At 38.4% G+C, this 24,742-nt stretch overlaps 1 protein-coding gene across 4 annotated transcripts in view; it reads left to right on the top strand.

Moving 5' to 3' along the window:
- SIPA1L1 (signal-induced proliferation-associated 1 like 1) overlaps positions 1-24,742 on the top strand; it is an 84,626-nt gene that overhangs the window by 5,359 nt on the left and 54,525 nt on the right. For all 4 annotated transcript variants that reach the window (XM_015420074.1, XM_015420073.1, XM_015420072.1 and 1 more), the window contains exons 3-9: positions 1,639-1,827; positions 5,626-5,800; positions 11,228-11,331; positions 13,477-13,634; positions 15,356-15,932; positions 16,822-17,096; positions 18,595-18,876. In XM_015420074.1, the coding sequence (XP_015275560.1) occupies positions 1,639-1,827; positions 5,626-5,800; positions 11,228-11,331; positions 13,477-13,634; positions 15,356-15,932; positions 16,822-17,096; positions 18,595-18,876 (1,760 nt within the window). The remainder of the gene's footprint in view (positions 1-1,638; positions 1,828-5,625; positions 5,801-11,227; positions 11,332-13,476; positions 13,635-15,355; positions 15,933-16,821; positions 17,097-18,594; positions 18,877-24,742) is intronic.

The raw sequence follows: 24,742 nt of genomic DNA, 5'->3' as shown, positions 1-24,742 counted from the left end.
ACAATAACATCAATGCTGGTAAAACTTTACTTCAGCAGGAGGTTAAATGGATTTATAGGTTGAATACATTATCACACTCGGGTTTAAATCAGAATCTCAATTACAGCTGTTTTGTAATGAGGATATTTCTTTAAAAACTTGATGATCATGTAGCAATAGACAAACGCCTATTTTAAGATAATTGGGGCATGAATTCTTTACATCAGAGCCATTTTTATTGAATGTTACACTTTTGAGTTTCTTTGAAAATGGTGGAGCAGCTTGCTGGATGAACATTTGAGAAATACAACATAGAAGAGACTGGTGAGCATAACTTTGTCAGCCTATTTCTTGTGTTATTTTGCAATTTTGCAGAGTGTGATTTATATGCTTTAATTTTAAACTATAGGTGAAAATTCTAGATTGTAAGATTCTCCTTTTTGAAGAAGCTTGGGCAGAATGTGACTTCCAACAGCTAGACTTCAGATGGGGAAACATTTGAATCTTCAGTCACATTGGATTCTAATCTTCATTTCTTATGGGCATATCCTGAGTGAACGCCGTGTACTAATTGTATCTACAGCATGTATATTGTGTGCTTACATCAAGCCTTGATTTTTGTACAATTTTGTAGACAATAATTCCAAAAATGTTTGATATAACATGGTGAAATTTCTTATTTATTTAAAACTTTTGAATTTATTTAAATATGGTTTAAGATAATTACTTTACACAATTATGTTGCAATTTATACTGTTATATTATTTGGCATTTGCCTTTATCCTAGAAAGCTGCTATGGTTTTCTTCATCATTTTAAGCTGAACATTAGCCACTTCACACTGTAAGTCAGCTTGGAAACAAAATGCAGTGTAAGTGTGTTTTCTCCCACAAGGGCTAGCAGTAGGTACAACAGCTGTATCATCTATCTACCATGCATAGCATCGTGGTACTCTAATAACAATACTTTTATAATATAAATTGTGTTATTAAGTACCCAGAAGGCTGTAATCAGAATGCTTCGATTAGTTTCCTCTGTAAAACCTGGTATTGTGACTTTTTAAGATCCCAATAAAATTTAATTAAAAAAAAATTGTCTACTATGCCAGAAACAAGCTTACGCACAAGCGTACACGAACACACACAGAGAAAAACATGTCATGGACATACCTTTTCCTAGATGGTGAGTGATCTCCATAGCAGTCACCTGAGCTTTATGGCTTAACCCAAACATGTACCTGTTTCATGAAGATGGAACACTTAACTGTTGGACGTTGACTTTCGGGGCGGGGGAGTGATCAAAGCTTGTTTGCATATTACTTGGAAAGCAGGAAGAAGTGAACGTGAAGCAGTTTGTGCCTCTGCTTCCCATTCTTCTAGCTAACAACCAGAGCTTGTGTGCCTTACCACCAGCAAGATGCACAAATTCACGATGTGTAATGCACTGCAGGAAGGTACTTCTTCCATCTTCAGATACTAGTGCTGAAACATGAAAAGCAGATGCCTAAAATAATAATTTATATGCTGGCTTTCCTGCTTTGCTGTAAAGTTTGAAAGTGCCTTAGTTCAAAGAACAGGACCCAGGAATTCTGTTTGTTCCTCTTTGGATATCTGACCTGTTCCCTCATTTCTTTTGTTAGTATATAACTTTTGTTTCCTAGCTTACAACACTGAGAGGTTCTGTCTTGGAGGATGCAGTACCTTCAACTGCAAAGCACTGCACAGCCAGAGGATTACCCTTGAAAGAAGTGCTTGAGCATGTGATTCCAGAACTGAATATTCACTGCCTGAGGTTGGCCTTCAACACTCCCAAGGTCACAGAACAGCTTATGAAACTGGATGAACAAGGGGTAAGGCCTAACTAACACATTTGTATCTTTTAATGAGCCAGTATTACAACATTAACTGTTGAATTTGTTGACTTTCGGGGGGGGGGAATAATCAACGCTTGTTTGCATATTAGTTGGAACCCATGTAGGAACTCTTGTTCGTTCATTCTGTTTTATTGGCATATATCCCAGTGGGAAGGCCTAAAACAACCCTCCATATCTGTCCTGAACACCACAAAAAGAAGTTTGAGAAAAGGGGGGGGGTGTTTGCTGTCAAAGAGAATTAGGCTGACTCAGGAGTTAAAATTTCAAGATATACAGGGTTTTAAGTGGAAGATTGTGACCAGGATTATTAGCATTTTATGACTAACCATATAAATGGTTAACTTTGTTAGGAAGTAGGGGTTCTTGTGTAAAATACCAATATAAAAATTATGCCCTTTCATCCCTGCTAATTTTGCTCATGAAACATTAGAGCTGTCTTTGAAAACTTTTTGGAAACTTTGGTTGGTCCAAATATGCAGTAGCGAGGTTATTGTTAAGGGTTGGTTTCAGAGATTGTATGACCCCTGTGCCCACCTGTCTGTTTCCGGGCACAATTTAAAATGCTGGTTCTTACCTTTGAAATCCTAAATGGCTTGAGGCCAGAGTAATTGAAGGACAACCTCCAACCATATTGTCCAGCCCACCAGTTAAGATCCTCATCTGATCTCTGTGCCTCTGTATTCTGAAGTGAGGCAGGTAGCAACCAGAGATAGTGCTTTTTCAAAGGTGGCACCTCTCCTTTGGAATGCTCTTCCTTATGAAACTTACCTGTCAGCTACAACATTCCGTTTTACTCAGGCATTTAACTGAGGAAAACTTTTGTCATGCAGTGTCGCGCAGTGTGCGTCACCGGGTCAGCTTTCAGCCAAAGATCCAAATTACACCCTGCTAAGATCCCACTGCAGTAAACCACACTCACACAGTTCTTGTGGTTAACTATGTACAGTGATTTATTTCCAGTATATACAGCTCTCTCCATCAAAGTGCTCCGCCATATGCTCATACAAATAGAAGGGATACAATGTACAGACTACATACACTTATATACACTTGACCAGCCAATCAGCTTACTGCTGAGTCATTTTGAGATAGTTCAGCTTAGCTCCAGTCAGAACCGGTTTGCTCTGGTTCTTCAGACTGTCAGACACCTGTCAATTAGATTGGCATGATCACACATGCTGAAGACTTATACCTGTCAACAACTTTATGGTTTGGGGCCTGAGGATCATTTTATCTACATCATTTTAGGCTGCTTGATGTTTATTTTATGCTGCTATTAAGTCCAGGTTTGTTTTAATGGTGTCAGCTTGTTTTTAGTGACTTGTTTTTATACTGTCAGCTTATTTCAGTGGTTTGTTTAATGGCTTTCTTATAATAGTTTTGTTTTTTAGTTGTATCCTGCCTTGAGCAGGTCTCTGGAGAAGCATATATATTTCCAAATAAATACATTAGCCAATTAATAAATTAATGATATAACATTCAGTTTAGCTTTTTAACTACTTTTGTAGATCCTAGATGCAGCCATTTGTACTAAGAGGGCATAAAAAGGAATGAAAATTTGTCCTGCCTTCTATTCTTATGCTTATTTGAGCTTTACAGTTTCAGGTGGGGTAGCCATGTTGGTCTGAAGCAATAGAACAAATTTTGAGTCCAGTGGCACCTTTAAGACCAACAAAATTGAATTCAGGGTATAAGCTTTCGTGTGCATGCACACTTCATTAGATAAAAGGGTATACCCGGAATAACACTTCCTTGCGTTTTACAGTGAAATTGCAAGTTTCAGTTCAAGGTATGTTAATTTCAAGAGCTAAGGATGTATACATAAAGAATGTGTAGAACTGTCTGGAATAATATGCAGAACCATAATAATATGCATGCACACAAAAAGTCATACCTTGAATAAACCTTTGTTGGTCTTAAAGGTGCCACTGGACTCAAAATTTGTTCTATATGCAGAACCAGAAACACCAGTTGGTTCAGTATATGTGCAGGTTGAGCATATTGCCGCTATAGTGACAGAAATAAGAGTTGAAATGTATTCTACAAGCCAAAGAAACATTGTTTGCTTATATACTACAAAGCAATCAAGCAGTACACTGGCACATCGCTGAACTTTTAAAAAATCCTCCACAAAAAAATCTTTTGCCAAATAGACTCTGAACTTTTACTATACTGCATTAGTTTAATGAAAGTCAGATTTTTCCCTGCGGATTGAAACACTGCTCTGATAGTGTCTAGAGTATAATATAGGATTAAATAAAGGCTTTCAGATGGATGAATTTCCTATCATAATATCATTGCTGGCTCAGAACTTAGTTTTATTGCATCTGGAACCTCCCAGTGCATTAAACGCTGACTTTATGGGTTTCTTTTTGAGACAGAGACAGGATCTTCCTATTTTTATTTCAGACTTCTTCCTACCCCATCCAAACTGTAAACACCTAATCTTTTGTGTGCTGATATCATGTGACCTTTTCATCAAGTGAATATTAAATCTTCTGCTTATGGTTAAAATCAGAAAACCGATATTGACTACAGTACAAGCTACCCAGTTAAACAATGAACCTGTCTTTTCCTGTAGAAATCATGTTTTTTGTGGGGAGGGCAGAAAATCCATGTGGGTAGCCATATTAGTCTATTGTGGCAAAAATAGCAAGAGTCCTCTGGGGCTTTAAAAACTGAAACACTTTATTGGGGCACAAGATTTTGTGGGAGCCTACTACAAGGAGATGGGCAGATCGTCTCTGGAGTGGTTTGATGTGGCCTATGATATGATGTTGTTTCTGCCTGCTCTTCCCTTGTAGGATGAAAACTGCTCTTCCTCAGGGCTGAAGGCTAGTGTACCATATCTGGAGTGGTTTGATGTTGTTTCTGCCTGCTCCTCCCGTGTAGGATGAAAACTGCCCTTCCTCAGGGCTGAAGGCTAGTGTACCATAGTAATGCCAGGGTAGGAACAGGGGTGCATCGTATGATGCATACATCCTAAACACCATTGTTATAGTCTTTTGAAGGCCAAGGCTGAGGGGAGAACTAGGGTTACACATTTTCAGCCTTCTTTTGAAGGCCAAGGCTAAGAGGAGAACTAGGGTTACACATTTTCAGCCTGCTCGCTGGCCCAAGAATGGCCACAGGTGGAAGGAAGGAGATGTATTTCACTTTGAAGCCTTCCGCTATGTAGGGTTGCCAACCTCCAGGTGGGTCTGAAGTTCTCCTGGAGTTATAAATGATTTCCAAACTACAGAGATTGGGTCCTCTGGAGGAAATGGCATGGGGCCATAGTGCCTGACTTGGAAAGCACAACTGCTGGAAGATGCATTGATATGGCCAGGCTTTCTTGTCCTTTTTAACAGCCATGGCCTTGGTAAATCTTGGTAAACCTTTTGTCATGTCATGGTGCTCTGAATATTGTGATAATCTGACCCCTGTACTTAATTTCAAATGAAGTAGAAAAAACAATGATAATATTATAAATTTGGGGAGAAACTGAAAACTAGTTTTAAAAAATGTCATTATGAACTTTGTTTCTACAAAGTTACATCTTTTTAACACAGGCTTTGTTCCTTGTTCTTCCATTTTCTTTGTGCGTTTGTCATTGGGGGATATTTACAATTGGGAATGCCAATAGCTTTTCTTTTTCATGAAGTTATTAGAGATATGGTGCAATATGCAAAATACTCTCATTTTCACCTTTTATTATAGTCTTCCCATACCGGAGAATTGATACTACATAACCCAATAAGAACTGCGCATTTAAGTTTCTGCTTATGTTTACAGCTAAGCTATCAACTTAAGGTGGGGATCATGTACTGCAAGTCAGGACAAAGCACAGAAGAGGAAATGTACAATAATGAATCCGCAGGCCCAGCCTTTGAAGAGTTTCTTCAGTTGCTGGGAGAACGAGTTCGGCTCAAGGGATTTGAAAAGTACCGTGCCCAGCTAGATACAAAGAGTAAGGCACACTCTGTTCAGATTAATAAAATATAGTTACTGTGTGTTGTATTGATCAGCCGATATATTTCCCAGTGCAGCATATTAAGGAAGCAGTGGAAAGTCACCAGCCAAGTCTCCACTCTTCCAGCACCCTTTCCTGTCCTTTCAGTGCGCCTCCTCCATTGCTGTGGTGGCTGCTCATCTTTGTAACTGCATTCCTTTTTCTGAAACACATTCATATGTAAACTCGAATGTGTTAATAATGTTTAAAGGTGCATGACTGATTTTATGCTGTATCTCCTTTGTGGCACTTATTTTCTGTCCTTACTGCTAACATGTGGTTTTAGTTCCATTAATAGATAAGATAACATACAGAAGAAAGATCCCTTCTTTCATGATTTTTATATAGTTAGTTCCCCATATGCATGTTAAAATCATAACAAACTGTTGGCTCCCATTAAGCAAATCCATGGATGGAAGGGGAGTAATTTCTCCCAATTCCCCTCTCCCACTGCATACTTATAACTTCCCTTTCATGCTGTTCCTAGTGGTCCCCTATCCCCCAGAATCAGCAGGGGGGGGCATTTGTGGTTGTAGTGGGACAAAGGAGTTGAGCAAGTTGAATTCCAGGATAGAGATCCCTTCTGCCTGTGAGAATTGTGGATTCAAGCCAAAATCCCTGACAGTGTTCATAAATCATATTGTGTCTAAAATGTGATATAATTTTATTTTGTTAAAATTAATTTTTAAAAGAGAAAAATATTACTACAGAAGCTAGTATTTGTCATGCAACAAACTCCTTTTATGTGTTATCCTTTTTTTAAAAAAAAACACCCTGCATTTGTAACCTTTCTTTGAATCGGTGTTTAGTTGACCCATGTGTATTGAAGTCCACATTTATCTCAGTCACAATATAGGAAATTAAAGTAAGAATGCGTCATGAAAGTAGGAAAGCATTCACAAACAGTCCAGTGAATTCCCTGTTGCCATGGTTTTGCTATTACTGACGTTATGGCTATAGGCAGTGGTATGAGAGAGAACCTCTTAAATGTGAAATAGCCTAGAATCTTTAAAAGCCAATTTGGTATATTTAGAAACGAATAAATGTCAAAACTGAATGTACATAGTTGAAATTACTTTATTTCTTTTGGGTTTATGACCCTCCCCCTTACATCCCTAGTCAATGCTGTGTTATTTACTTTGTCCCTCAGCATGTTAGGGATCTGATGTGGGAAAGTATTTTGAAAGAAAGGAAGGAGAAATGATGTTGATTTTTAAGGTAAATGGGCTAATTTTTCTGATGTTTGTTCTCAAGTTGATTGCTTCCCTTAAATACTTTAGTAGCACAGCATCTTAGACCTCTTATTTCCAGGAAGCCTGCAAAATAACGTGTACAATATGCTACTTCTAGATTCGTGTGTTGACATGACACAAATGTTGGTTTCAGTAAAATCTTTCCCCATGACTCCTTTCCCACCCCAAAGGAAATAACAAGTTGAACCTGCCCTTGAGCAAGTATTGTACCTGGTTCAGAAAAATACCACAGTCAAGTGCACCACTGAGTTAAATGGCACATTGGATCAGCATAAGAAAAGATATTTCCATGCTCCAAGGAGTTTACAAACTAAATTTAATGCACTTATGGTTGTAGTCTTTTTGAATTCCTGATGTTTAGAGATCTCATTTGATGTCCTTGATTAAAATGTTTGAAATATTAATCTTTGGAGCTTGCATTTATTTTCATTTATTGTTTGCCTTTCTCAGCGAGATTCAAAGCAAATTACAGAATATCTGTAATATCTGTGTACTTAAGGTTTTTTCCCAGTAGACCTTTTTCCTCTTGCTTTTAATTGGGCAGTGTGGGTTTTAGAAATAACCTATCAAGACTGGGGAGAGAATACGATTTAATCCTTTCTGAAACATAAGTTTTTAATGGCAGGAGTTTATGGCCTAGTTCATATTTTTTTCCATTGGAGGTCTGTTTGCCTCAACTGTATTTAGGTTGAGTTTCTTTATTTTCTGTTCCCCACCTTCTAATTCATTGTTCCATTCTGATCTGTTCCCATAAATATGTTTTCCTCATACCCTTTATAATAATATGTTTGCCAAAATGGGGATTATTAGTTTTAAAATAGTGATTACTGGGCTTGTAAATGTTTATGGTGGGGTAAGAATGGTGAGTCTTCAGTCCAAGTGAGAGGAGAACCCTATTATAACTACTGAATAAACTGTGAAATTTCCTACCCAAATTTCTTGTTCTGTTTTTAGCTTGTATCCTTTTTATTAGATATTTATTAGATAGCCCTTCTATTAGAGAGAGAGAGAGAGAGACTTTTTATTAGATTGGAAGCTAAGCAGGGTCAGCCCTGGTTAGTATTTGGAAGGGAAACAACTAAGGAATACCAGGGTTATGATGCAGAGGCAAACCACCTCTGAATATCTCTTGCCTTGAAAACTCTATGGGGTTGCCGTAAGTCAGCTGTTACTTGACAGCAAATATATGACATCGTTATGTCATTTCCTGGCTAAATAACCACAGAGTTTTGGTTTAATGCTAGTCAGGGATGTTTGTGATGCCACTTCCAGTTCCGTAGCCAGAAATACACACACACACACACACATATATATATGTATGTATGTATGTATGTGTGTGTGTGTGTGTGTGTGTTATTAGAATTACACACACACGTTTTAAATTGTTAACTTTAAGGCCAGAAAGGTGGGATAAACTGACTTTGTAAATAAATAAAAGACCCATTGCAGGTGAGAGAATCTGGTACTGACTCAGAAATTAAGATTTAGAGAACACCAACATTCAAAGTAGAATTCAGTGAAGATAAAGCATTAAAGCAGACTTTTTCTACTTGTAACTTGCAAACCGTTATGTATTGATCCACAGTTATGTATTGCCTTTTTGCATCTAGGACTACAAAAGAGGAATTGACAAACATTTGGAAGCCTGTTCATAGCTAGTAGCCTGTGTTCAGTTACCAGATAATAAACTTCTGCAGGTGTGGATGAACTCAAATTTTAGCATAAAATGTCTCAACTCAAATTTTAGCATAAAATGGCTTCCAAAAAGTTTTGTGCAAATTTGTCTCTATTTATTTAATTTAAAACATTTTTCTCCTGCTTTATCTTCTTGGACTCAAGATGGCTTGATTGTTCAATGTGTTCAATATACATTCTAAGCTTCCATTTCAAGAAACACATTCTAAGCTTCCATTTAGGGTTGCCAGCCTGTGGGAGATCAGGATTCACCATAACAATGTCCCACAACATCATGACATCATTTTCTGGCCTTTAAGCATAGAGTTTTGTGTTAATGCCAGAGTGACCAGAAATGTTGTTATATTATTTCTGGTTCTGTGGCCAGAAATGATGCCATTATGTTGCAGGATGCCATTCCAGGCCCTATGGGCAATGGGATCCTGGGGGTGGGAGTTCCCCCACCCTGTCTTGGTAAATGGCAACCCTACTTCCATTACCCATCAGTACATGGAGAGATCTTGCATTAGTTTTTTCATGTGGAACCTAGTATTATTATAGAATTGTTATCTCGTCTGATCTTCACTAAACAGAGCAGTTACCTAACTACAGGAAGCGAGCACTGGATTGTTTGCTGACATTTTAAATGACTTTCTAATATAATCCGGCATCCATTAATAACCTCTCTTGGCAGAGGCTCATTGTGACCTTATTTTCTTTTGTTAGCTACGAGAAGCCATTGCAAAGAAATTCAATTGTGAAGTACTCCATTTAGACTTCTTCCAAGAAGGTAGATTTTAGCAGACTAGTGGCTCAAGTGGTTAAGACGCTGAACTGCAGGCTGTGGAAGGTCGGTAGTTCAGCAGTTCGAGACCCGAGTGTGCCACATGACGGAGTGAGCTCCCGTCTCTAGTTCCAGCTCCTGCCAACCTTGCAGTTCGAAAGCAAGAAATTGCAAGTAGATAAATAGGTACCACTTCAGTGCGCCTTGGTGTTTAGTCATGCCGGCCACATGACCATGGAAATGTCTTTGGACAGCGCTGGCTCTTCGGCTTTGAAACGGAGATGAGCACCACAACCCTAGAGTCAGATTTGACTGGCTTCCGAGCAAGGGAACCTTTATCTTTTAGTGTGAGAGCAACTGCAAGCTGGAGGTTGAAACTGATAGACAAAATATTTGTTTCACATCAAGCATGATGGACCTCGTTCTTTCCATCAAAACAACTCCTTTTGTTTCAAGATTAAATCTGAATGCTAATACAACTCATGCTTGCAATAAAATAAAATAAAACAAATACACAAGCTGAAAGACTCCAACAAACTACAAAAATATACTGTATAGTCATTATAAATCTAAAGCAGACCAATAATTCTGAATTAAAAGTAGTTTTAACTGTGTCAGCAGCTGGCATAACCGATCCTAAGATCAAGACTAACTGAAGCAAGCAGCAGAAAATTTGGAATATTTGCTACTAAACTCAGTAGCAAGTAAGATCAATGTCATTAGTGTTTAACCTATATGTATAATGATTCACTACTAAAGTTCATAAGTTTAGTCATTATCCACCTTGGTTTTTGATATACTGATTTGGTATCATCCATAAATGTGGCCTCTATACTGTTCAACCGCAATTCAAAACCATTTATGAAAAAATCAGGTCAAGATTTACCATAGTCTCCTTGCTTTTCACTTCTCAAATGTCAAAATTGTCATGAATTAATAGACCCCTGATGAGCAGAGTATAAGAATTTGTGTCTGCAGAATCCATGGCAAACTTTGAGATCTCATGAGCGGAGTATAAGTCTTTCTAGATAAGGTCTCTCAAAATGGTTTCCTATGCAGCATGGCAAATAGTGTTCAATAAACACTAGCCCAAACCCTCACCATATGCAGGCCTGCCTTTCCTTGCTTCCTTGCTTGCTTGCTTCCTTCCTTCCTTCCTTCCTTCCTTCCTTCCTTCCTTCCTTCCTTCCTTCCTTCCTTCCTTCCTTCCTTGGTGCTGGAAGTCTGTATACTGACAACTCATGAACTTTTAAACATTTTAAAAAGAATTTTGTCAAAGAGGTTCTGGCACATTCCCCCAGAAAAAAAATCCCTGATTTTGTGTCTTGAAAGGTTGGATGGCTGTTTGGATCTTGGTCTTCATGTCTGTAGTAGTTAAGTATGCTTCTAATCTAGTAAAAATGCTGCAGAAATCATAAATACTAGTAACATGTATATGCCTCCTTTTGGGGTTTTGCCAGATTTTCTTCTTAAAATAATTTTAGTAAAATTTTAGTATCTAAAATATACTTAGACTATACTAAGATATTTAAAAATCTTATTTGCATTTTTATCTTTATGCTCTGGTTTAGAATGGTGAGTTGTATACCTAGTCTGAAAGATATTCAGAGTTTTACTTATCATGTAAAGGTAATCTTTAATTATTGGATTTTTCTTTTTATATTTTAATTTCAGCTGATTCAACTGGTACTCACTCTCTTTATACAACATACAAGGACTATGAAATCATGTTCCATGTATCCACCATGCTGCCATATACACCTAACAACAAGCAACAGGTAGGATTGATTTTCAGTATGTACAGGATTCGTTGATTCATAAGTATGATATCCTCAATCTTTTGTTACCTTTTGTTGATACTGAGTGCCAGTGGAAAGTTTTCCAGCACTGTAGCCAAAAATTGCTTAGCAGCTGTCTTGCAGCTGTTTTACCTGAGAGAAAGCCATATTTATCCATCTCTCGGTGCCTGGCTAATTCAAATATATTTCACTTTAGATATGTCAGTTATCTATTTTGGTAGGTCTGTCACCTTTTCCCCCAATCTCACTGAATTGTAAAGAACATTTTAAGCTTTGAAAGTCTTAAATATTTATGGTGGGTTTTGATCAATGTAAGTGTATCTATTGGTATTCAATGCTTTTGTAATAATACTATCCCCTTTAGTGGTAGCATTTTCCTTATGTCCAACAGTTTGCTAAGCTGGCTAAAAATTGAGTGACTTGAAAAAAAATTAGAATAACATGAGGAGAAAAAAAGTTATACTGACTAGGCAAGTTTGTCTAAGATTTTAGGAAATCATTGCTTCCAACAGAATCAGTTGACTGTAAAAAGGTACGTTCTGCTATGTTTTGTGATCCATTAGGATAACTTGAGTTTAGTGACTGATATGAGATTCTAACAAAGGCAGCATTGACTTTTCTGAGTTATGTGCAGCTCCATAATTTTATGTTGGGAGCTATGCTGAAATCTGGTAGATACATGCCACTTTTTCCTCAGAGTATAGAAGGAATATGTTTCTTATTGGAGGTTTCTCTCCTCAGACTCCTAAATCCAGAAGTTCCCAGTCAATATGCTGGAAGATTTTTTTATAAAGTGACATTGGATGTTTTTCTGTCCCAGCTAATGCACTGGAAACCGCAAGACTTCATATGTCCCCAAATAGTTCTGGGTTTCTGTACATTGTGATCCCAGTACTGAAATCTGCCCCGTTCCTAATTCAGCTAGGAAGATGGTATTGCAACAGTATGGTGGAAGAGCATCAGGAACTCTTCTGTTTCACCATGCAGGTTACCTGCAGATTTAATTGTCCCACCATGTGAATCCCCTTGTTTTTTGGTGTTTTTTTTTTTAATGGGAGGAATATCTAAAAGTAGATTTCCATGCAATCATTGTTTCATGTGGAGAGTCTAGTTCACATTGCAGGTGAAGGACAGGGCTTCACACTGCTCCTCCATCACACTATGGCTGTACTGCCCCAGCTATGTATGAGCTATGAAGGAATCGAAATATGTTAGCCTGAGAAGTTCCTCACTTGGTTAGTGGACAGGATCAAACTCTTATCCACTTCCTAGACCCTGTGCTGTTTTCCTGCATTTATTGTTGATGACCTACTGTTTCGTTCAATTTCCATCTTGAGTAATACCAACATATAATTTCCTCTTATCATTTTCATTGTGGTAATGATTTTCCCCTGAATTAAAAGAGCTTCAGAAATGGGTGCATATCTGGAATTTGCCTTATTGTCTTTTAAAATCAATTTTAATTCAAGGAGCTAACATGATTTGATTGTGTCTGCTCCTAAACTTTTAAATTCTAAAATATGACAGGTATGGTCACAGCAAATACTTCTGTGAAATAGCTATGAGTCAGAAGAAGCTTTAGGATTTTCATTCCTAGAGAAAATACTTTTAGAATACAAGCTGAACTGAAAAGCACACACACACAAAATCAGTTTGGCATTGCTGCTACTGTCAGTACTCAAAAACACAATTTTAATACACGGAAGGATATTATCTAGCTTATGAGTGCTCACACTTTATAACAGTTGGAAGAAAATAGCAAATAGACAACAACTAAAATAACACAAATTATATTACTATACATTTGATTTTAAAAACATTCAAAATCTACCCCATAGTAAAACAATTTTGTATTAAAATAGGTCTTAAAGTGTTGTTATGGAAACAGAGAGGCAGCGTGCTAGTAGTTTGTTTCAGCATGTCAGAAAATGATGAATTCCTCATTTCTTTGCTCAAATGTACCACATGGTAATGTTACAGTTGCTTTGAAATGAATGATTAAAAATATTTCATGATTTGGAATGAAATTTAAGAAATATTAGTTATCTGGGGAAAATAAAGAACTGTAATAAGATTAGTATGACTTTAACTCGGTGTCTTAGATTTATTGTTTCTCCCCCATAGCTCTTAAGAAAACGTCACATAGGAAACGACATTGTGACAATCGTATTCCAGGAGCCTGGAGCAGAGCCATTCAGCCCAAAGAATATTCGTTCTCACTTTCAGCATGTCTTCGTCATTGTTCGAGTGCACAATCCATGCACTGACAACGTCTGCTACAGGTAGCTAATGCTTCATTAACAGTTACAAACTTAATACACCTTGAAATTGTTTCTTCTCTAATTTTGTAATTCAGTTTTAATGTGTCTAAATAAATTGTGTTCCATTTATGAAGCCCTTTACTATTAATTTTCAAGAAGCCGGTTTTAGTTTTTATTGCTGTATGTCGTAACAAGTACTTGGTGGGTTGAGAACCAGTTTGCACAGAAACCCCTCCAGAGAATTTTGCAGATGGAAGGGGTGGGTTTTTTTTACTTATTTCCCCTACTTGCTGCAGACCTCTGAGCACTGACATACTGCTGTTCCTATGATTCCCTTGTCAGCTGAGCATTTCAGTAGGCATTATGGGCTGCAACGAGGGAGGGGGAGTCATATTCTTCATGTGGAAGTTACCAGTGGATGCAAGCTGCCATGTTGTATTTGAGTTCTTGTGTAAGGCCGTAGTCCCCTTGAAATACTCAAAGCCATGTGAAGTCTTTTCTCAGAAATTCCCAGCCAGCACGTTCCACTGTTTGGAGATGAATACTTTGCTCTAGGAGAAAAGAGGTGCTGTCATTCATGCAGCGAGGCAGTAGTACCTGATCTGGTGTTTGTTTTTTTAATCAATTTCACAAGAAGTCACAACAACTTACGCCCGGGAGTCATTCTTGTAGCCTAGAAGTATAGGATCTTGTGTGGTCTACAGTTGTTTAGGAGAAACTCCCATCAAACCAAAGGACTGTGTACGATTTGTGTCCATAGCTGGCTACAACTATGTCTGCCCCTACTTTTGTTTCCTGTTGTCCAAGGATTTGTATCAGGAGAAACATAGTGTATGTAGAGCAACAAAAAGATTTTGAGATGGCAAAGTTTGTCTTTGGAAGACATATGAAAAGAAATGTGGAAAAGAGGATCATGTGTACAGTCTTCTCTTTCTGAAAGGTATCATTGTAGCAAGAAGCCAGATGAGGCTGGAAAGTCAGTGATTGATTCTGGTAAATTCTTATGTATTTGATATATTACTGACCACGGGGGAATTACAATGTATTTTTTAAAATAATATTTATTTCCAAAAAGAAAAACAAATGATTTCCAATATAGTATCAATTACATTATTTTCATTGGTAAGACAACTAAACCTCAAGAAGTATTAAAATTAAATAATTATTACAGAAATACGTTTGCATCTTTAAAGCTTAATCACTCAGTCTTAACTATTTACTCAATTCCATTGTCCGTTTAATATAAAAGTGAGGCACAATTGTACAAGTGTAATATCATATTTAATTATTTTCTCCAAAATCCATAAAACGATTTCTGGCTCTCGGAAAAGAATGCTTTTAATTAGCTCTTAATTGTACAAGTTCTCATAATCTGGATTTTAATAGTAAGCTGTTTACTATTTTTCCAGTTTTTGTTGTTGACATTTTTTCAGCTTTAATCATGTCAAGAATCACCATTAAATAACTCTTTGGACTATGTTTATTAACTACACCGAATAAATACTACCTTGGGATCTAGAGGAATGGTAATGCCTATAATATGATATACTTCTTCAAGAAGCTTAGACCAGAATATTTCACTGCAGGACATTGTCAAAATATATGCATGAAGTCTGCTGCCTTTTCTCCACATTTCCAACAAACATGTTTCCTTATATGGTATATCTCATTGACTTATATGGAGTTAAGCGCCAATTGCTGTAGATAACTTTATAAAAATTTTCTTTCATACATTTTTGTAGTGTTGCTGTGACAAGATCCAGAGATGTGCCATCATTTGGACCACCAATCCCTAAAGGCATCACCTTCCCCAAATCAAGCGTGTTCAGGGACTTCTTACTAGCAAAAGTGATCAATGCTGAGAATGCTGCTCATAAATCAGAGAAGTTCCGCGCTATGGCCACTAGAACCCGCCAGGAATATTTGAAAGATTTGGCAGAAAAGAATGTCACAAACACACCCATTGATCCTTCTGGCAAGTTTCCTTTCATCTCACTTGCTTCCAAAAAGAAAGAAAAGTCGAAGCCTCATCCAGGAGTAGAACTCCACAGTTCTGGTGCTGTTGTGTGGACACTTCATGCTAAAGACTATAGCAAGGGTGTAGATATAGACTGTCTCCTCGGTATTTCTAATGAATTTGTCGTTATCATTGAGCAAGATACAAAGAGTGTTGTGTTCAATTGTTCCTGCAGAGATGTAATAGGATGGACTTCAACAGACACAAGTGTCAAAATTTTCTATGAAAGGGGTGAATGTGTTTCTGTGGAGAATTTCAAAAGCAACAATGAAGATATCAAAGAGATTGTCAAAAGGCTAGAGGTTAGAGTTTCTTTTTCTTGCATTCTGTCTCTCTTGGTCTTCTGGTGTGGTCTTCAGGCATTAGTAAATTCAACTGACTTTTATAAAACGATATAGAAATGGATTTAAGCCATTCTTAGATCCCGGCAGCAGACCTGTTGGTTGTAAGATCCAATAATCCATCTGATGTCACTCTGTAACATTGGTAACAGGAATGATTTGCTATTCCTCTTTTTTCCTCTTGTTCCTTTTCCTTCTCCTTCTTTCTATGGGTCATACCAAGTTGCAAAATGGAGGAAGACATAACGTACTGCTTTTTTCTCTGTTCAAACCTAGGTGGAGGTCTGTAGATCATATGCTGATATTATGTTTTACTTTTTCTCTATAGATTGTATAAAAATGCTCCTCTTCTTGCCACTAAACAAACAGAATTTTCCTACCATGAAGGAAGACAGTACAATTTTATTGCATCCACAAATATTCCTTACTAGAATAATCGCTTTGGTAGTAGAACAAGATAGTTGTAATAATTGTGTTGAATTCAAATGTTGTCAAATCAACACTGATCTAATATTCCAATAAAACTATTTGTCAGCCTTTAAATAAATACTGTATGCAATTCCTTCATGAGTATTTGGTATGTATTACTGCATTCCACAAATGCTTCTGTAAAGTCCATAACATGTTAAGGTACTAGTATAGCCAGACTGTGCCTGACATTTTCATCCCATAGTAAGCTAGCTAACTTTTGTTAATACTATACTCAGCAATAACCATCAGACTATCATTGTCCCATTATACTCCTTTTACTGCTTCAAAAGGGTGTATTTTTTCCTTGTGTGTCCCTCTGAATGGAAGTTATTACACTAAAGTATTATAATCCCAACCCCCTCTTTATTGCATTTCTCAGCTTGTGACAAAGGGCTGCGAGTCAGTGGAAATGACTTTACGTCGAAATGGACTGGGCCAGCTTGGTTTCCATGTGAACTATGAAGGAATTGTAGCAGATGTTGAACCCTATGGTTACGCTTGGCAAGCAGGACTACGACAAGGCAGCAGATTAGTGGAAATCTGCACTGTGGCTGTAGCTACTCTAAGCCATGAGCAAATGATTGATCTCCTGAGAACTTCAGTTACTGTGAAAGTTGTCATTATACCACCTCATGAGGATTGTACCCCACGAAGGTATTTGGGGAAGGGCAATGAATTGGATAATATCTGCAGGACTTTCAGTTGATAATGTAGGATTTCATAGTTCAATCACTTTAAGTAGAAAGTGTCCTAGCTCTTAAGACTTATTTTTCACTTTTCATGCATATGAAACATTATTTATTTTACTTCATTCATACCCTGTCCTTCTCCCCATCAGGGACCCAAAGTTGCCTATATTATTCTCTTCTCCTCCATTTTATCCTCACAGTAGTCCTCTGAGGTGGGTTAGGCTGAGAGTGTATGACTTGGCCCATAGTCACCAACAAAGTGACTATGGCAGAGTTGCAGATTCGAAGTTCCGTGGCAGAGTTGGGATCCGAAGTTCCCTAGATCCTAGTCCACCATTCTAACCATTACATCACAATGGTTAGGATGTACATTAACAGACTGGTAAAGTTTGTATCAGAGTATTCAGCTGTATAAATTCAGGTTTTTTACATCAAAAGTCGGTTCCCTTAAAGATAGTAGAACTGAAGACAGGGCCTTTTCTGAACCGCAGGAGCCACGTTTTATATTCTGTAGTATGGAAGTGTTGCTAAATGTCATGTGTGTTGTATGTGAAGCAGAATGAACACCTTGCACAGTCTGCTTGGCTGCCATAGCAAAAAAAGTTTAGAGTAAAAATATTATCTGGAAAGTACAAATCCTGTGCTCATCACAAGTTCAGAAAAATGTAGGTTTAAGATTAGTTGATTCACAGGTCAGAAAGAGTTTGTAATTTGTTAAGTGATCTTAACTGTTATTATGTTGTTAATTGCTTATAAGTTGGCAAAAGTCACAAGAGCTAATAAAACAATTTTAGCTCTCAAGTATTCTTTAAACAGGGACAGAAAATGAGGTAGAAAAACACAGTCATGTGTCATTGTCCATGAATCCTAAATGTTGCAGTGTTTTAGTTGCAAAGTTCCTTTGTCTTCTGTGCAGTTTCACCCTGAATTAAAATTAATCAATAATTTTGATAGCATTATCCAAGGTCTTAATGGGTAGGATAATTTTCTCAATCTGTGTAGATGATAAATTGCTTAACAAATTTAAGTAGTCTATATTATGACTAATGGCAATTGTAATGACTGATCACTGTGCTTATCTGCATACTTCTCAGTTTTGCACTGAAATGTCACAAGCCACACTTTTAATTTAACGTTTATATATTTTTTCTTTTCTCTCTCTTTGTAAAAATCATATTGACCTAGGATTTGCTCACTGCATCTGACGAAGTGAGCCCATGATCACAAAATATGCAGTGATGAATGTGTTAGTTTGTAACATGACATGAGGGTGTTCTTTTATTATTTTTAGGATAGCAGATAAAACTGTAACTGGAAAATTTAAAAAAAATCTGTGAGCCAGTCTGTTTCATGTGGAGAATGTAAAGTAAAGGCCACTGCTGTCATACCAGTACAATGCAAATAAAAGGTTTGCTTTCCTTTCTTATGTTACAGTAGTCTTACTTTTCTTTGTTATTTTTCAGAAGTTATTCAGAAACTCATCGCATGCCAATGATGGAATACAAAATGAATGATGGTGGAGTTCCATACGAGTTGAAGTTCCCCTTCAGGAATAACAACAAATGGCTGCGAAATTCTAACAAGGGACAGGGCTCTCATATGCAACAAATACCATCACAGATACAAAGTCCAGTTACCTCTAGGGTAGCTTCAGGGAAAGGTGAAGGGAAAATGCCTCCTCCAGAACGAGCAGCCAATATTCCTCGCAGTATTTCCAGTGATGGGCGTCCCCTGGAAAGTAGAAGGCAAGTAATTGATTTCTATGTATCTTGTCTTTCCTCCAAGCCATGTTAAGACATTCTGAAATCCAACTGATCCAGTAACTGTTAAATAACTTTTTTTGAATTTTTTTTTATTGCTTTTTATCTCTACACACTACAGGATACAGGGAAAAGGAATAATCTAAACTAAAATACAGAGTAAGCAGGGATCAAAAAATGTTTTAAGTTTCGGTTACCTGATATCTCCTCATTGTCTAGCTTTAACATAGTTGGAGATTAAAAATTGATATTTCCATCTTACACAGTGCAAACAAAATTAGCTATAGTGTGTGTGTTCTAGTAAATAAACACAAAAGTAAGAACAGACTTTCAGAATCGGGTTATTTAGCTATTTTCTTCCTTCTGCATTTGTTCTTATCAAAGGGCAGCCTAATTTTAAATGATTTAGGGGGCGCAGCTCCTAATTCTGATTCAGAGTCAAAAACTTCTTCTAGGGAACTACTTGAGAGGCTGTCACTGCTTCTGGAACCAAGTTCACCAACATCTTCTGTAATGATACTGTCTTCTACTTTCCCTTTTTCTTTTGCTGGACTTTGATGCTGTTCCAAAAATGCTTTTGCTTTGAGGACAGAGTCAATCTTTTCCTTTTTGCCTTTGAAGTTGAAGATAAGTCCATCTGTAGGGAGTGGCATTTTTCTGTAGAAATGAAGTCAGATTTTTATATTGTTTCCTCCTCTTTCTCATCTCAAACGAAACATCTTTTAAGACCTTCGCTTCTTCTCCTTGGATTTTTAAGGTTATTCCATTAGTCATTTTCAGTATCATATCCCTTGTTGACCTTTTGGAGAATTTCACAAATACTTCACCAGGCAGGTTGTTTTTCTTGATAAATTCTGGATAGGTTTGGTATACCATATCCAAGTCGTTTTGTAAGAGTTCCGCTTTACAACCTGCCACGGGAGCTAGAGTTTCGCTTAGAATCTCTTTCAGGTTCTCATCTTTTTGCTTATATTATTCTTACCTTGAAATCACAGGACATATGCTGACCGTTCCAACTGAAGTTGTAACAGCTGTTGTTTCTCAGAGGTCCTCTCTTTTTCCACTACCTCCATTCTCTGGTTCAATACATTTGTCTTCTCATCAACCTTCTTCAGCTTTTTAGTTGTCTTCTCTGTTCTTGCATTAGTTTCTTTCAGTTCTTTTTGTAGAGCTTCAAAGTTGTTGTTCAAGTTAGTCATCTGGTCCAGTAGAGGGTGCAATGCTGTAGTAATCATCTTGGAGATATCTGTGGTTACTTCCGGCCTGGAAGCTGGAGACGATGAGCTGGCAGTTCCTGAAGAAGTTTTCACTCTGGGTGCCATTTTTTCACCCCGATGAGACATTGTTTACATCAAAGGTAAAAGTTTTTTACTGCTTCTGAAAGTTTTTTAAAGTAGAGGATTTCTTCTAGTCTGCACACCGGTCTGTTGAATTAACATTCTCCCATCAAAGTCGCCATTTTGCCCCTTGCTCTTTCTTTTTTGGCTGCTTTTCCCAGGGTAGGGTATCCTCCCACCCCCTTCGCTGTATTTGGGGCTTTCTAAGCGATTTTTTGGGTTTGTATCTAAATGCTTGCACGGTTTGCCAAATAGTCACTCACGCTTTACTCCTCCGCTTGCGCCCAGAAACTGGGAAAGTCTCTTAACACCAGATCTCCTCACTCACTCTTTCCGGTATGCTTCTTTAAGTCTATGGCTGGTCTCGCAGCAGCGGGACCTATCGGGGCAAAAGGAAGCCTTGATTCTTCAGCCGTCACCTCGGGAGAGGCTTCCCTCGTGTCCCAGGCTACGAGCCATCTCCAGGGGCTCTGGGGGGCCCTGGAATATTCTGGGACCTCTCCCATCTGGTGCGATTGTGGGCTGGTCTCATCAGAGCTGTGATGGAGCACATCCACCAGCAAGACACCAAAGCCAGAAGTTTCCAGTAACTGTTAAATAACTATTAAAACTACACAAACAAAGCCATCAGTTCACAAAATTGAAATCCCATTCCATATCCAAACCAAACCAAAAAAGAGTAGGTGTCCTGTGGCACCTTAGAGACACGTCTTTGTTCTAACATATGTTATTGTTCACTAGAGTTCATTTTGTCAAGTGAGTCCTTACTAGGCTGAAGCATATATGTGAAGAAAATTATAGTAATCAGCTGGTTGAAGGACCATGCAATAAGGTTTAAAATATTCTTCCAAGGACTTGGGCCTCCTCAGGCATTAATGGTATTAGCTGGCTTAGCAAAACAAGGAAGACTAGTTACTGGTATTGTGAGTGAGTTCAATACGTCTCTTGATTTTTGCTTGAATGTTATGTAATTACACTTTGTTTATCCCGCATTGGGTTGGTAGCTTCCAGGTGGGGCCTGAGGTTCTCCCAGAATTACAACTGGTCTCCGGACTATAGGGATCAGTTCCCCTGGAGAAAATGACAGCTTTGGAGGATGGGCAGTGTTGGAACACATCCCTTCTGAGTTCTCCCTCCCCTCCCTAGGCTCTGCCCCAAACATCCAGGAAGTTGGTAACCCTAGTTCCACATTTGATTGCCATTTGGCCCTACTGATAGCAGTTTTTTCCTTCATAATCTCACACACTCAATCTTTCTCTTTCATACTCAACCCTGATATGACGCCCCCCTTCTCTACCCTCCCTCAGAGGCAACATTTTCCCTCCGTTTTTCTTTCCCTTTACTGACTGAGCGATTCTAGTAATGTGTTCTCTTCTTTGCTGAAGAACTCTTGACTGTCAGATCCTCTCACAGTATGACAGATAGACTGTCACAGGCTCACCATGTAAGGGAAGATCTTGTCTCACTAACCTGTTGGTGTTCTTTGAGGGAGTGAACAAACATGTGGACAAGGGGGACCCAATAGATGTTGTTTATCTTGACTTCCAGAAAGCTTTTGATAAAGTTCCTCATCAAAGGCTCCTAAGTAAACTCAATAGTCATAGGATATAAGGAAAAGTCCTCTTGTGGATCAAAAATCGGCTAATTATTAGGAAATAGAAAGTGAGTATAAATGGGCAATTTTCTCAGTGGATGGTTGTAAGCTGTGGGGTACCACAGGGATCAGTACTGGGTCCGATGCTTTTTAACTTGTTCATTAATGATTTGAAGTTGGGAGTAAGCAGTGAAGTGGCTAAATTTGCGGATGACACAAAATTGTTCAGGGTGGTGAGAACCAGGGAGGATTGTGAGGCACTCCAAAGGGATCTGTCGCGGATGGGAGAGTGGGTGTCAACGTGGCAAATGGGGTTAAATGTGGCCAAGTGCAAAGGGATGCACATTGGAGCCAAAAATCCTCACGTTGATGGGGTCCAAATTGGTGGAGATTGACCCAGAGAGAGATCTTGGAGTCGTAGTAGATAATGAAAATGTCCAGACAGTGTGCGACTGCAATAAAAAAGGCCAATACTATGCTGGGGATTATTAGGAAGGGAATTGAAAACAAATCAGCCAGTATCATAATGCCCTGTATAAATCGATGGTGTGACCTCATTTGGAATACTGTGTACAGTTCTGGTCATCACACCTCAAAAAGGATATTATAGCATTAGAAAAAGTGCAGAAAAGGGCAACTAGAATGATAAAAGGGTTGAAACACTTTCCCTATGAATAAAGGTTAAAGCGCTTGGGGCTCTTTAGCTTGTAGAAAAGACGACTGAGGGGTGACATGATTGAGGTTTACAAGATTATGCATGGGATAGAGCAGGTTGAGAAAGAAGTATTTTTCTCCCTTTCTCTCTCAATGAAATTGCTGAGCAGTCGGGTTAGAACAGATAAAAGGAAGTACTTCTTCACCCAAAGAGTGATTAACACATAGAATTCACTGCCACAGGAGTTGGTGGTTGCTACAAGCATGGACGGCTTCAAGAGGGAATTAGATAAGCATATGGAGCAGAGGTCCATCAGTGGCTATTAGCCACAAGGTATGGATAGGAACTCTCGGTCTGGGACAAGTGATGCACTGTATTCTTGGTGCTTGGGGGGGGCAACAGTGGGAGAACGTCTAGTCTCCTGGCCCCACTGGTGGACTTCCTGATGGCATCTGGTATTTTTGGCTACTGTGTGACAGAGTTGGACTGGACGGGCCATTGACCTGATCCAACATTGCTTCTCTTATGTTCTTATGAAATGTTGGCTGTTGGCTCAGCCCAGGAACCTGAGGGAAGGATCAGGGACCTGCTTTAACTTAAACAAGGCCATTAAACAAGTTCCTCTACACCATTCCATTCTCCAGCTCAGATGGTCACATTGCCAAATAGGACTCTTGAGGCCCTATTTTCTCATTCTTTTATGTGTTGAAATCAATGCATGTTGACCTTTTGGGACGATTTGCACATGTTGAAGATTGGGGCGGGGGGAGCTAACTTTCAAGAATATAAGGCGAGCAGTCGGTTGGAAGTGAGGTCTCCATACAAAAGTAATCTGAAGCTGATATGAGTAAAGCACAAGAGTCAAGTATCTAGTTAGTTAAGCTGTTTCCTGCGCTGTTTTTCATTTGTTTGAGAAAATATTTCAAATCCCATGAACTGCCAGCATAAGGAGTTTGTGTAGGCAGATATTTCCTGTGTTCTCCTAGTGTGTCCTTGGGACCTTGAAAAAGCTGTGATGTGCCATTTTGTCCCAGAGCCCCCTTGACATTCAGCTTTGCCGGTGGGGGGGGGGATGTCTCAAGAGAATGCTAATAGAATGGGATGGTAATGAAGAACCACCTTCACAAATTACTTGCGCTGGGTCCAATCTAGTGTCAGTATTACCTCACTGTGGGAGAGTTTTGTTTTCTAAGGAAACGGTAAGTGGGTTGGTGAAATTTCAGATTTCATCAGAGCACAGTTCTTCCTCTGTTATGATTAAAGGGAGAATTCATCAGATCTATTGGGGAAAGTGTGTTTCTGCTTTCCCTTCTTCTATTCACAGATTAGTTTAATGTGTCAGTGATATCATTTAAAGTGTCAGTGTGATCATTTTAGAGTTTGCTAGAACTGCTAGAAAAGAAAGCAGTTGTTATCTCTAACATGTTGGCATTTCTACATGAACAGATCCATAAAGGGCCAGGTCTGTATAGAGACCTGGATTTTTCTTTGTTTTTTAATCTCTGGTCTGGTTTTGCTTGCTACCATTTTACACCGTCATCTGACAAAGTCAGCTTTGCCTAGAAATCTGAGCTATGACTGAAGCTCATTTGACACTGGAACTATAGACAGGCCTGAGAACACTTGGCTGTTGTTTTCTGTTCTGCTGAAAATTAAAATAAAGCCTAAGCTCTGTGGAGTTCATTTTTATGCCATTAGATATTCTTCAGTTTCATCCTGCCTGACTTCTTCTCACTCAAAGGACCTCTAGTTCACAGCTGAAAGTAATCACTTAAATAAAATTTGTCTGTCAGTGCTTCCCATGACAAACATTTTTGATGGTTCTTCTGAGATGAGACAATTGCATTTCTCGGCTAGTCTAAGGTTTCATCTTTTTTTTCCTAGTTCCTTCCAAGTGTGGTAAGAATGCTGGGAGTCTAGTTATAATTTGGTCATTGTCTTTAAGTGACTTATCTACTGTTGTGATAACAAGCATGAGAAAAACAAACAGAAGTCATTTGGTTCCCTAAAGACTGCTACATTTTTTATACTAGCAAAAGCATTTGTGGACCAGAGCCCACTTCATCTGATGCATGAATTGGTTCCTTAGTTGGCAGACTGCCGTTGAAGTGGGCTCTAGTCCATGAAAACTTATGCTACTCTAAAAGTAAAGGTGCCACAAGAATCCTGTTCTGTTTTTGCTGCAACAAGTGAATATTGTTTCCCCTTCGTAATTTCAAACACAGCTTTAAAATGCATTGTGTGTTAATGATGCAGTCCTATACA

Source organism: Gekko japonicus, unplaced genomic scaffold, assembly GCF_001447785.1.
Source record: "Gekko japonicus isolate JY-2015 unplaced genomic scaffold, Gekko_japonicus_V1.1 scaffold27, whole genome shotgun sequence".
NCBI lineage: Eukaryota > Metazoa > Chordata > Lepidosauria > Squamata > Gekkonidae > Gekko > Gekko japonicus.
Note: the sequence above shows the minus strand (reverse complement) of the source record. Positions and strands in the feature narration are given on the sequence as shown.